The 13,206-nt window shown below is 41.1% G+C and overlaps 1 protein-coding gene across 1 annotated transcript in view; it reads right to left on the bottom strand.

Annotated features, from left to right (window-relative positions):
* The window catches only part of ECT2L (epithelial cell transforming 2 like), a 78,078-nt gene that overhangs the window by 26,461 nt on the left and 38,411 nt on the right, over nucleotides 1-13,206 (bottom strand). The window contains exons 10-15 of the mRNA XM_089676311.1: nucleotides 11,823-11,915; nucleotides 10,917-11,102; nucleotides 8,476-8,579; nucleotides 8,170-8,286; nucleotides 3,978-4,067; nucleotides 845-1,059 (exon numbers count right to left, since the gene is read on the bottom strand). Of these exons, the coding sequence (XP_089532437.1) occupies nucleotides 845-1,059; nucleotides 3,978-4,067; nucleotides 8,170-8,286; nucleotides 8,476-8,579; nucleotides 10,917-11,102; nucleotides 11,823-11,915 (805 nt within the window). The remainder of the gene's footprint in view (nucleotides 1-844; nucleotides 1,060-3,977; nucleotides 4,068-8,169; nucleotides 8,287-8,475; nucleotides 8,580-10,916; nucleotides 11,103-11,822; nucleotides 11,916-13,206) is intronic.

The following is a 13,206-nucleotide window of genomic DNA, read 5'->3' as shown; positions in this document are numbered from 1 at the left end:
GCTGCAAATCTCCAGGCTGCTCTCATCAGGAGTAAGTAGTGTTTATCTACATTTTAAAAGTTTGTGACCAGAATGGTGGCCATAGATGCTTCAATAATATATCAATTTATCTTGTGATTGTTCTCTCTTGATAGGAATAATTGACCTATAGTCAACCCATTTGACTGATATGACATGCCGGGAAGTGGATTTTAAATGATAGTTGAAAGAATTGCAGGTTATTGATTGAATCTGTTTTCACCATGGAATCTCATGATCTGATCAAGCAAATTACAATTGAAATACAATGGAATTCATGAACAATGCATCTCATTGCTGCCAATCAATGTAGCACAATCGATAATTTTTTACTCAAGCTGATCAACTCAGACTTTGCTCAAATTCGATCCAAATCCAGTCTAAATCAATCAAAGAGGAAGTCAGACCTATTCAATTGTTAGCACATCAATCGGATAATAAAATTGAAGCTTGTTTAGCCACCATCAGACTGTTATAATCTCTGGTAGGTCAGATCTGGGTACAACATCATTAGTTAAAATATATCTACTGTATGCCTATTCAAACATATATATTGCTGAAAAGCTATAATATGAGCTGATGTGCTCATGGTTTCATTTGTTGGACCTCATCTCTCGAAGAACAAAATAATGATTTCCATTATTTCATTCAGTCAGCAGTCAATGGCACACAATTCAGGCTACCATGATGCAGAGGCTCTTAGTCAATAAGTGAAAATGATGTTCAGTTATTCCTACCAACCAAGTAACATTTAACGTTCATCATTCTAATGATACATTGCAGGGATCTCATGAAAGGTTAACATACAGTAAGAACATGCACATACTTGTTGATTTGTAATATATTGAGAATATCAGAGAAGATGATTTGCACATTAGAAATGCTCAGGATTGCACGATTTGATGCAAGTGCCGACTTTAGTGGGACAGCGTAGACATCTCTGATGATTTCCAGGACTTGTACATACTGTCTCTCGCTCTTCAAGAGTTCTCGAGCAAACCTTGAACGTTTATCTCCAAGATCCACTAGAAGTTTATTCTCCTGTGTTGAATCAAATAAAAACATTTCAGAAAGGGGTAGAACAATTTTAGCTTTGAGGGTGGAAAGACATGCACACCGAGGGGGAGAGCACTTCTGCCTGGCAGTACTAGGGTCGTTGGTTCGAATCCCAACCACGGCACCACCTGCCTGGAGTTTGCATGTGTGGGTTTCCTCCGGGTAGTCCGGTTTCCTCCAACACTCCAAAGACATGCTGGTAGATTAATTGGATCCTGTGTAAATTGGCCCTAGTATGTGTATGTATGAATGTGACTTAAGGACTTTAGATTGTACGCCCCTTGAGGGTTAGGGACTGATGTGAATGTACAATATATATGTACAGTGCTGTGTAAATTGACGGTGCTATATAAGTACCTGTAATACATAAATAAATAAAACACAGAATCTGGTGCAGCTGTGCATAGTAACCAATCAGCTTCCAGGTTTTATTGCTAAAGCTTAATTGAATAAGCTGAAGTTAGAAGTTAATTGGTTACTATGCACAGCTGCACCAGATTCTGTCTGCACCAGTTTTAGTAAATCTCTCCCCTGTGTTTTTACACGCTAGTATGTGTAGCTTTAGCTATGCACACATTATTTACTGGTATCACGTTTAAAACACCAAACAGAAGCAAAGTTTTAATACAGGTATGTGAACACTTCAACCTGGCAAAATATTAGTTATTCTGTGCAGCCGCTCTTAGGATTCACACACCCCTACAAAACTGCACAGCCAGTTGGGTGACACCCCCATTCCCAGTGCCTGAAAACATATGTCAAGCTCACTGAGCAATGCAACATTATGCTTGTTTTCCAGTGCATAACCTTCATCGCATAAAGTGATATTAACAACTTCCTGACCATGCTATAGCTAAAAGACTGCTACAGAGCAGTCCTCCAGGTCTGGGAGGGTGTCCAAGGACATTCTTCCAGAATCCTGCACACCCCCTGGTGCACGTGCGCTGTGACCACTTTGTAATTTGGACATAGCTGATCACAGATCGCGTTAAAGGGCCAATCACAATGGCCCTTTACCATGTGATCAGCTGTGTCCAATCACTGCTGATCACATGTAAACAGACTTGCCAGTTATTGGCAGTCTTTTCCTCACACATTGTGTCTGTGTGAGGAAAGGATAGCTAATAACCGACAAGGCTGTCATTAGATTGTTTACACTGATAATCAGAGCAGCCCCCTTCAGTACCAATCAGTGCTACCTATCAGTGTCCATCAGTGCCGCCTATCAGTGTCTCCTCATCAGTGCCACCTATCAGTGCAGTCTCAGTGCCCATCAGTGCAGCCTCATCAGTGATCATCAGTGTCCATTAGTGCAGCCTCATCTGCGCCCATCAGTGCAGCCTCATTAGCGCCCATCAGTAAAGAAGAAAAATTACGTATTGCAACATTTCATAAACAGATTGTTGGCCTTTTAACCCAGTGGTGATTTAATATCACCAAAAGAAAGCTCTATCTGTCTCAAAAAATGATAAAAATTTCATACGGGTACAGTGTTGCATAACCGCACAATTGTAATTCAAAGTGCAACAGCACTGAAAGCTAAAAATTGGCCTGGGCAGGAAGGTGGTGTCCAGTATTGAAGCGGTTAAAGGTAGATTTTTTGTTTGTTTAAAAAAAACACACATGTCATACTTACCTGCTCTGTGCTGTGGTTTTGCACAGAGCAGCCCCAATCGTCCTCTTTTCTTGGGTCCACTGACTGCACAAGAACAAAATGAATCATCTATGGCCAGCTTAAGTCTGATTTCTGCTGTGCAAGAAAGTGTGGGAAAATTATTTTCTAATGAACTAATCTTTCATATGTCATTAACCTTATCCTATGCTTTTCTTTTTGCCACCTTATTCTCTGGTGTAAAATAGATTAATGATGCTTTAATTCATTTGAAAATGATTGTGGGCTTATTTTTTGTTGCCTAGTGGGCTAATATAGCTGTGAGGTGCTTTAGCATAATTGTTTTTGACCAGGGGCCAATTATTTATCCTTCACTACCATCATGGAGGAAGCTATACTCTCAGGGCTATAAGAGAGCAGGCCGGAAGCATATACAGTATTTTATTTCTACTTTGTGAGGCTTTGATTAACCCCTTGACGCCGATGTAACACAAATAATAAAAATAAAATAATAAAAAATTGGTATCAGGGTCAGTTAGTGTCAATGTCAGTGTATTTTAGGTAAAAAAAAAAAAAAGACAAAAAACAAAATGTGCACTATTGTTTCTGGACTGTACTACGGGTACAAACAACAAATAACATACACATATATGGTATCGCTGCGATCGTCAAGAACTGGAGAATTTGTTTTGGGTTGTTCTTTGGTGGTAGGTTATGGTTGTAACAAGAAGCACACAGCTAAATAAAAAAAATTATTTTATTTTTTACTATTTTGGGCCAGTTTTCCTTTGATAATAAAAAAAAAAAATCAGGAGATAACCAATATCGTTTACCACCAAATGAAAGTCCAATTTGCCCTAAAAAAAAAAACAAGGTTTAATTCACCAGGATGTATTAAGTATTTGTGATGATAACTACGGTTTTACTAACGCATGCCAACGTTGCAAAATTGTGCTTAGGCATTAAGATTTGTTTTACCCTTAGGCGTGGAGAAACATCCGCTATCCTTACCAAAGATGTACCTATTTTATGAAGGACGTGCATATCTCTGCACAGCCAGGCATCAAACCATCACAATTATTTTAAAGTTCAAATATCTAAAGACAGTAATTCCTAATAAATAATTCTGCCTGAATTACCACAATTTGATATCAGTGAAATGTTCAGCAGCAGTATGTATGTTGCAGATTTTTTTAATGGTTTTCTTTGTTCAGTATAAATGGTTTGATTTGGATCCTTAAAGGACAAAGTATAAATGATTAAGTTTTCCAAGCCCAGTGCTCATACTTACCAGCACAGTAAGTTTTCTGAACCTAGACTCAGAGCGACTTGGAGAAAGAACAGCCTTTTCAGATATGGCATCACCATCATTATCATCTTCCTGCTGTAATATATAACATGTGTATTAAAAGGAATCTATAATGGTTCTAGGCCAATTTTGTTTATGAAGTCTTTTAATCTATTTCACTACCAGAACCTTTTTTTCCCCCACACGTTAAAAAAAATCATTGTAAGTCTGAAGATTTTAGAAACCCCCCAAAATATTATATATTTTCTAAAAGAAGATACTGTAGAGAATAAAACAGTGGTAGTTCCAATTTTGTATGTCACATGCAATGTTATATCAAGATTTCAGTACAAATTACACTAAAGTTATCTTATGGGCACACAAATGCAATAAATGACCCAATGTTTTTTTAAAACATATTGGAAGAGGTTGGACCAAGTAAATGGATTCCAAACATGTCAAACCTTAAAATTATGTATGCCCATGAAACGGCGACAAACTTCAGTATGCTATATTTTCCATAGGCTAAAAACCCCTACAGGTCATCAAGTTAGATTTAACTATGGGTATTGGTCCTGGAATTATTGCTCTCACTTTGGTGTGCGTGATGATATGTAACATGTATAACACCCCCCACATATGCATTTACATTCGTACATGGCTGGGGGCTTTCAAACATTTGGGTGGGGAGATTGTAGGTGCTTGGGTGTAATTTTAAAGCGATTCTAAAGTTTTGATTTTTATTTTTAATAATAAACATGTCATACCAGGGGCGGACTGACCATTTGGAAACTCGGGCACTGCCCAAGGGCCCGGGGTCAGTAGGGGGCCCCATGAGATGCCCCGATACCTTTTTCATAGGCTTTTTTGAGTGTGGGCAAGGACACAGGGGCCCCATGATCCTCTATTGCCCGGGGGCCCCATGAGTTGTCAGTCCGCCCCTGTGTCATACTTACTTGCTCTGTGCAGTGGTTTTGCACAGAGCAGCCCCAAACCTCCTCTTCTGAAGTCCCCTACTGGTGTTCCTGGCTCCCCAGTATGAGCTTCATCCTGAGCCCGGGATCTGTGCATCTATTGACACACACACGGCATGGCTCGGCCCCACCCACTCCTCACAGGATATGATGGACAGCAGTGGGAGCCACTGGCTCTCGCTGCTGCCTCCATGTCCAATGAGGAGAGAGATAGAGAGCACTCTTGGCCATAGCTCTGGCATCAAGATCAGGTAAGTAGTTAAGTGAGGCTGGGGGAGCTGATCACAGAAGGTTTTTTACCTTAACCACTTGCCTACCAGGCACTTATACCCCCTTCCTTACCAGGCCAATTTTCAGCTTTCAGCGCTGCCGCACTTTGATTGACAATTGCGCGGTCATGCAACATTGTACCCATATGAAATTTTGATCATTTTTTTCTCACAAATAGAGCTTTCTTTTGGTGGTATTTAATCGCCACTGGGCGCTTTACTTTTTGCGCTATAAATTAAAAAATGTGCAAAAAATTTGAAAAAAAAAAAAAAGTTTATTTGTTTCTTTTATAAAATTTTTCAAACAGGCATTTTTTCTCCTTCACTGATTTGCGTTGATGAGGCGGCACTGATGGGCACTGATAGGTGGCACTGATGGGCACTGATAGGCAGCACTAAAGGGCACTGATAGGCAGTACTAATGAGGTGGCACGGATAGGCGGCACTGATAGACAGCACTAATTAGGGGTCACGGATAGGCGGCACTGATATGCAGCACTGATAGGCGGCACTGATAGGTGACACTGATGATGGGTACTGATAGACGGCACTGACTGGCATCACTTCTGGGCACTGACTGGCGGCACTGACTGGCACAACCCCTGGGCACTGACTGGTGGCACTGACTGGCAGCACTGCTGGGCTGCACTGGTGGGTGGCACTGGTGGGCAGCACTGGTGGGTGGGCACAGGTGGGTGGCACTGGTGGGCACAGGTGGGTGGCACTGGTGGGCACAGGTGGGTGGGCACAGGTGGGTGGGCACAGGTGGGTGGCACTGCTGGGCACATGTAGGTGGCACTTCTGGGCACAGGTAGGTGGCACTGCAGAGTGGCACAGGTGGGTGCACTGCTGGGCACAGGTGGGGGCACTGCTGGGCACAGGTGGGGGCACTGCTGGGAACGGGTGGGCGGGGCTAGTGGGCGCACTGCTGGGCGGAACTTGCGGGTGTCACTGCTGGGCACCGATCATCAGGGCACTGATCATCAGTGCCCTGATGATCGGTGCCGATCCCCGCTCTGACAACTGCCGGTTCTCTGCAGTACTTTCCTCACGATCTGACAGCGTGAGGAAAGTGCAGCCGAGAACCGGCACTTGCATTTCCCTGTGATCAGCGTGTCATTGGACACCGCTGATCACGTGGTAAAAGGCCGGTGGGATCGGCCTTTCACCACATCACGTGATCAGCTGTGTCCGTAGGACACAGCGATCACGGAGATCGCCGGGTGCGCGCCCCCTGGGGCGCGCAGGAGAGCGCGTTCTGGGAGGACGTCATATGACGTCCACTCAGAACTGGCCGGCCGCGGTGAAGCCGTCATTCGGCTATGCGCGGTCGGCAAGAGGTTAATGTAGAGAATGCATTAGGGGTAAAAAAAAAATTTTCCATTACGTAGAGGTCAAAAAGTCACAGGGGGAAGCAATCCATCAGCTGGACCACTTTCATCTGATATGCCAACAGTCAGCTTATCAGATTTATACACACACTCCCAGCGGCTGCAGTGTATGTAAGACATCCCCCCCCCCCCAAAGTCACCACTGTAGTATCTACAGTACAGCAGAGGCAGTAAAAGGGTAAAAGGTTCATGAAAAATGGAAAGGTGAACTAACTCCAAATATCCTAGCCACCCCTCAGGATCCCCCCCTGCACATAGGAGCCATAATGCCTCATGCTGCGAGTGTATCGATCTGTACACCACAATACACAGCCCAGGAGTGCGTATCCATCATAAACTTCAGAATGACAAGCTTTCATTGGTCTGCACAACTGCGTAACCACGCTGACCAATGAGATGTGCTTCTTTCTTCTGGGACAACTTACTACCGGTAGAAGCCTCACGAGCACTTCTCACTGGTCAGCACAGTCACCTGGCAGAGGGAGCCATGTACAGCAATTCCAAATTAAAATTGTCAGCTGCCATGGGGAGAGGAAGCCATGCAGGATGTCAAATGGGGCTCAGTTTGGGAAATGGTGGGGTTTTTTGGCATGGCACCATATTACCCCCTAAGTATGGGTTTAGCTTGTAACATGCTCTAAAAGGTGCAGTTCACTGCATTCTTATACAGCATCAAAAACACATGAAGTGTTTCACATGGTTTCCAATGGCCGTAGTTCACATTCTAAGGCAGTCAACAAAAGTAGAATATGCTGCATTTTTTTGCATGGAATGCATCTGTAACGTGGCAAAAGGCATCAAAAATGCATGAAAAATATCAAAAACACACCAGAATGCACATGTCCTAAAATGAAAACAAAAAGAAAGCACTGGAATGCACCGGAATGCATAAAAAATGTATATGCAGACATACATCCGAGAAGCAGAAATGGTAGTGTGTATTGGCCCATAAAGCGGTATTAATCCCAAAACCAAAAATTTTATATATCGCAGCTTACCAATCATTGGATGTGGTGGCTGCATCAGTTTTATTTTCTTAGGCTTTTTTCCTCTGTTTTCCCCTGGTGATCTGGCCAGTAACACAACCTGTATTTTACAGACACCACTCTGGATGAAGGAACACAGGGGCACCTATAGACAGCAGCATTGTCATCAAGGAGGAGGGAAGTGTTATATGTACTAGCCGATTTAGATACAGAGATTGAAGCCAAACTCCAGCTAATACTTTATAAGCAGTTACAGTAACAGTTTTGTTCCTTTTGGGATAAAGCTTTTACATAAATAAAAGCTGATCATTGTAAGCACCCCTGTTAGTAGTAAATGGTTTGTCTCAACACTCCAACTGCTACATATGCAGAATAGCTTGTTCTGTTGAAAAAAACAACAGGCTTACTGGCTCGTGAAAATAAAGTAAAAAAAAAAAAAAAAAAACATAGCCACCATATCTAAGAATTGGTGAGCTTCAATGTAAAACATTTTTGCTTTTGGGTTTATTATCATTTTAAGGCTTGGAAAACACACAAGTTATATTTAAGACTGTATTTTAAGATTCTTTTATCACCTTTAGAAATGCTGATAGCGTTTCCTCAGTATTTGCTTGCAGCAACTGGTTCCTGAGCTCTTTGTTTTTTCCACATTTTTTTAAAAGAAAGAGGGAAAGGAACTCCAGTGGATCATCCTTTAGACACAAATAATAGTGGGAAAAAAAATATGAGAAAATGGGTAAAATGCCCTGTAAAGGATTAATGCATTACTACATTATATTAGAGTAGGCGTCATTTACTATGAAAACTGCAGAATTGCCACTTACAAACAAGAAAAGCATGGATCATTGATTCTATCACATTTACAGATTTCATTTACTTACGCGCGTCTCCTTAACAAGTTCTACTAAACCTTCAGTCAATGCCTCAGCAATATCTTGATTGGTCTGCACCTTCACCATGGGCATTGTGTCAAACATGAACTGTCCTATAAAAACATCCCAATGTCACACTGAACATTTCATTCCAAAAATACTTTATTGTGACAAGGTCATATTCACTGGCATAGCTTAAACTCAAAGGGACATTTCACTTTTTGACTACTTTACAGGAGTCAGATATAAACAGGAAGTAAGGCTGGCCATACATTATACAATTATCTGCAGATTTTCTGCCCAATTTCCTTTAGATTTACCTTCAACTATGTAGTGCAAGGGCCTGCCTAATTGGATACAACTGAAAGTGTTGTTTAGGTTTGTCCTCCTATTATATGGTTTTTGGTAAATCTAAACCAAAAATCTGCAGATAATTGTATAATGTATGGCCAGCCTAAGAGAGAATCATCCCAACAGGGAGAAATAAAACCACATTTTCTAGTACACCGAGAATTGTTTAAAACACAATCAGAATTTTCTTTCTGTGTACCCATTGCCAGGTGACAGATGTCAGAGAAGAACAGGAAGAGAACAGAAATCTCTTGAATCAGGACACAGACAGCATTTAAAACCTGACTGAGGTTCTAACCCTTCTCCACTCCACTCTCCAAAACATTTTGGCTGGAGCTTGACTTTAGATTCAGAGGCAGAAAAAAAACCTTAAAATGCATCATGGTCCAGTGCCCTTTGCTATAAGCATACCAACCCACATGCCTGGTTTCTGGGTTATGTCTGGAGTGAGTAGGGGGTTCTGGAGGATAAGTTGGGTTTTTATCCATCCATCACCATGACCTTGTTGTAATGTTCAGTGAATTTAAAATCTTGGAACGATACATTTTTAATCAATTTTAGACAGAAGTCAATTAACCTACCAGCATATCTCTGGAATGTGAGAATAAACTGAAGTACCCAGAGGAAATCCATGCAAACGCAAGGAGAACATGTAAATTCCATTCAGTGTCCTGCCTGGGGCTTGACCCGAGGACCACAGTCCTGCAAGCCACTGTGCTGCCCCCTGGGTATTGTTTTTTTAATTCATGTAAAAAATAAAGAGTATGCAGCATTTCACTTAAGCAATCATCTTGTCTTTAAAAAATGCAAGACTTTGATATCTCAACCCTGAGAAATTTTATTTTCAAATTTTTATTACAAATGTAATAATAAAAAGTGAGTTGTGTGCTGCCCCCTGGTTATTGTTTTTTTAATTTATATTAAAAAAAAAAAGAGTATGCAGCACTTCCCTTAAGCAAGCATTTTGTCTTTATAAAATGCAAGACTTCGATATCTGAACCCCGAGATATTTTATTTTAAAATTTGTATTTCAAACATAATAATGAAAAGTCAGTATAGCCCCCAAATAAATACCAGCCTGGTGCACAAAATATATGAGCTGTTATCCCTATAAACTAGAGATAGACACGTATGCAGGTATCTGCTATACCTGTATCAACCAGTCTGTATATCCCACATCAGCACCAATATAAGGGATTCAAACGTGTAGGAATTACCCCCTTAAGCCTTGATAAAGTGTTATGTCCAAGAAAAAAAACGCATGTGTTTTGTTATCCATTAAAGTGATAATAAAGATTTGTTTTTGTTTTTTTATATATACAGTATAACAAACATATTATACTTACCTGCTCTGTGCAATGGTTTTGCACAGATAAGCCCTGATCCTCCTCTTCTTGGGTCCCCCACCAGCGCTCCTGGCCCCTTTCCCCTGCTGAGTGCTCTCACAGCTGCTTGCTCTCGGGGCACTCATGCACACTCGCTCCTGAGCCCCGCTCTGTGTGTCTATAAGACACACAGAGCGTGGCTCAACCACCTCCCCCCCCCCCACTGCCTGCTTGCTCCTCAATTGCTGTGACTGACAGCAGTGGGAGCCAGTGAGGAGAGAGAGAGACCCAGGAGAGCTACTGCTCCTGTGCATTGTGTTGGATCGGGATTGGGCTCAGGTTAGTATTAGGGGGGGCCAGGGGCGGACTGACCATTTGGAAACTCTGGCACTGCCCGAGGGCCCGGAGTCAGTAGTGGGCCCCATGAGATGCCCCTGGTACCTTTTTCATAGGCTTTTTTGAGTTTGGGCAAGGACACAGGGGCCCCATGATCCCCTATTGCCCGGGGGCCCCATGAGTTGTCAGTCCACCCCTGGGGGGGGCTGTGGGGGGAGCAGCACACAGAATGCTTTTTACCTTCATGCATTCTATGCATTTCTAAAAAACCTTCAGCCTTTACAACCACTTTAACTGTTCTCACTATGCAAAATGATTGAGGTAATAATAACTTCTTGAATACTGGTGAAGTTCAGGAATGATTACCCTTTTCTATATTGTGCCCCATTTATTTTTTTTCTATATGTGAAAGGCATCTTATGGTAAAGCAGAAATTACCTATTATCCTGCCAGATACATTTCTCTGGAGATCACTAAGGTAGAGTTTCATCTGCTTTCTGACCATATATAGAGCTTCCTCCATCACACTGGCTAATCTACACCAGGCCTGTAGTTTCACTTCCGTGAAGTATAAAAATGGGGGGAATTCACCTCTTCCAGATGCCATCAGCCAGTCCCCGAGAACTGAAAATAATCACAACAAATGTATTTTATAACACTGTAACAAATAATGGGAGGAATTCAACAAAGCTGCTACCCCACTTTTCTGGTGTTAATCCCTTTCGTTAATGTATTGTGCCAAATTCATGAAGTATTTGCAACACTTTTGTTTCTGACAGTGAGTCGTGTACCAAATTCAGGCAATTTTAAAATGTGCCACTTTTATATTGTGGTGCAATGAATGTGACAAATCAAAATCAAATACCGACAGTTCGTATATTACAAAAGTGGAGCTAATTAAGACAAACTCTCAACTCTCTTTTGGCATACAGAGAAAGAACCTCATGCAGACAGATATTGTGAAAGTGTCTTCCATGCATTTTAAAAGTGGTTCAGCATGTGCCAAATGCAAGTAAAATTTTTAGACACGTATATGAATTTGGCACACGCTGCACCACTTTTAAAATGCGCGCACTTTTGCAAAATCTGTCTGCGCCAGTCTTTATGAATTCCAGGGAATAAGTATAGCACAAGTACATGCATGCTATAGTTAGAATACTAAAACCATCAAATGATATACCGATCTTATGGTACTACAGACTTGTATTAACCTTCTGTGAAATGGAGATTAATTTCACTCTTTAGCAGAAGAGGGACTCTCTTTGTGAACTTATAATCATAAAAACACACTTTCAATTAAAAAAAAATTGTAGAAAAGTCATGGACATTCTATTCTGTACTTACTGTGTTGGTAAGACCCAGTGGCTATGCCAGTTGGTGAACAAAACATAATGCCAGTTAAATGAGACAAATTGTCAAGGATTTCCATTCCTGCATCTACAATAAAAAAAATGAAAAGGACACAGTTTCTATTTCTTCGTAGCACAAAGCACAAACAAAAATCCACTGAACAGTATAAGATAGGCTTAAAGTGCTTGTAAACCTCAAACATGAAATATGAACAAAGCATATCCCTCTATATTGTGTACTTTTCTCAATTAGGAGCAGTAAGTGTAATTTCTGTCTGCAGCTTCCTTCCTCTGCTATCAGCAGGAATCACGTCTGAAAAGTTTTCCTGACACCAAGAGAAAAATGGTAACAGAGAAGGACCTCCAGCAGATTGACAGCCTCAGCTCTGTTCCTGTGTGTTGTGTGAAGGGGTGTGTGTCTCTCTTTCCTCCAATCAGCTCTCAAAGCGCTCCTCCCTGTGCACTGCAGAGTAACCTCAGCTCTCCACCCACTTTTTCTTAACTCTAAAATAAGCGTTATAAATTCAGTAATTTGAACACATGTAGAGAAGAGAAGACTGTACATAAACAGGTACAACTTATGTAGGAGGATTTGTTTCATTTCTGTGTATCACCTGAGGCCAGTCACTTTACTGGGTATATGTAAGGGTTTACAACCACTTTAAGAAAGCACTGAAGGATAGATGTAATTGCATCTAAAAATCCTACAAAAACATTGTTCATATTATATTTTTCTAACAAATGTAATTACATGATATTATATTGGCATGGGATTAGTTAAAGTATGGTTAGATAATTGTCATCCAAAACACAGGTAAATAATAACCAATTTATACAGTATATCCCTAATACACTTAGATGTAAGAAGATGCTCAGATTAAAAGTGACAAGAAAAGTAGTTTGTGCTTCATCAAGCCCCATGGTGAGAACCCTTGTATCTTTGACTGTTCTGATTTTTACCGGTTGCCTATATGAAGAGGCTGGCCAAAGTTTTTATCTGGTTTACTGAACTAGAGTTGAACTCCAACTAAAATGAGAAAGAATCTTTATCAGAATACTAATTCCAGTAACAACTGGGGTTTCAGCTAGTTTTGGGGAAACTTCCATTTACTTGCTGTTGTGCCTTTAGGGTAATGGAACCTCAGTGTCAACTCACACAAAGATTGTTTAAATAGGTTGGAAGATCTCTGTGTGATACCAAACACTTCTAACAGGTGGAAACTCTCTTTTAGAATTCTAAAGCATTCTAAAATTCAAAATTGCTTTAAAAAATCTGGCCATGTACAGTCACCATAAGAGAAGTAGCCTATAACGAAAACCACTAATACAGAAAATAAGTGATGTAAAACCATCTCAACTCAACCAGTCCCTTCGGTTAT

The sequence above is a fragment of the Staurois parvus genome, unplaced genomic scaffold, assembly GCF_062004578.1.
Source record: "Staurois parvus isolate SC_StPar_1 unplaced genomic scaffold, SC_StPar_1.0 ptg000165l, whole genome shotgun sequence".
Classification (NCBI taxonomy): Eukaryota; Metazoa; Chordata; class Amphibia; order Anura; family Ranidae; genus Staurois; species Staurois parvus.
Note: the sequence above shows the minus strand (reverse complement) of the source record. Positions and strands in the feature narration are given on the sequence as shown.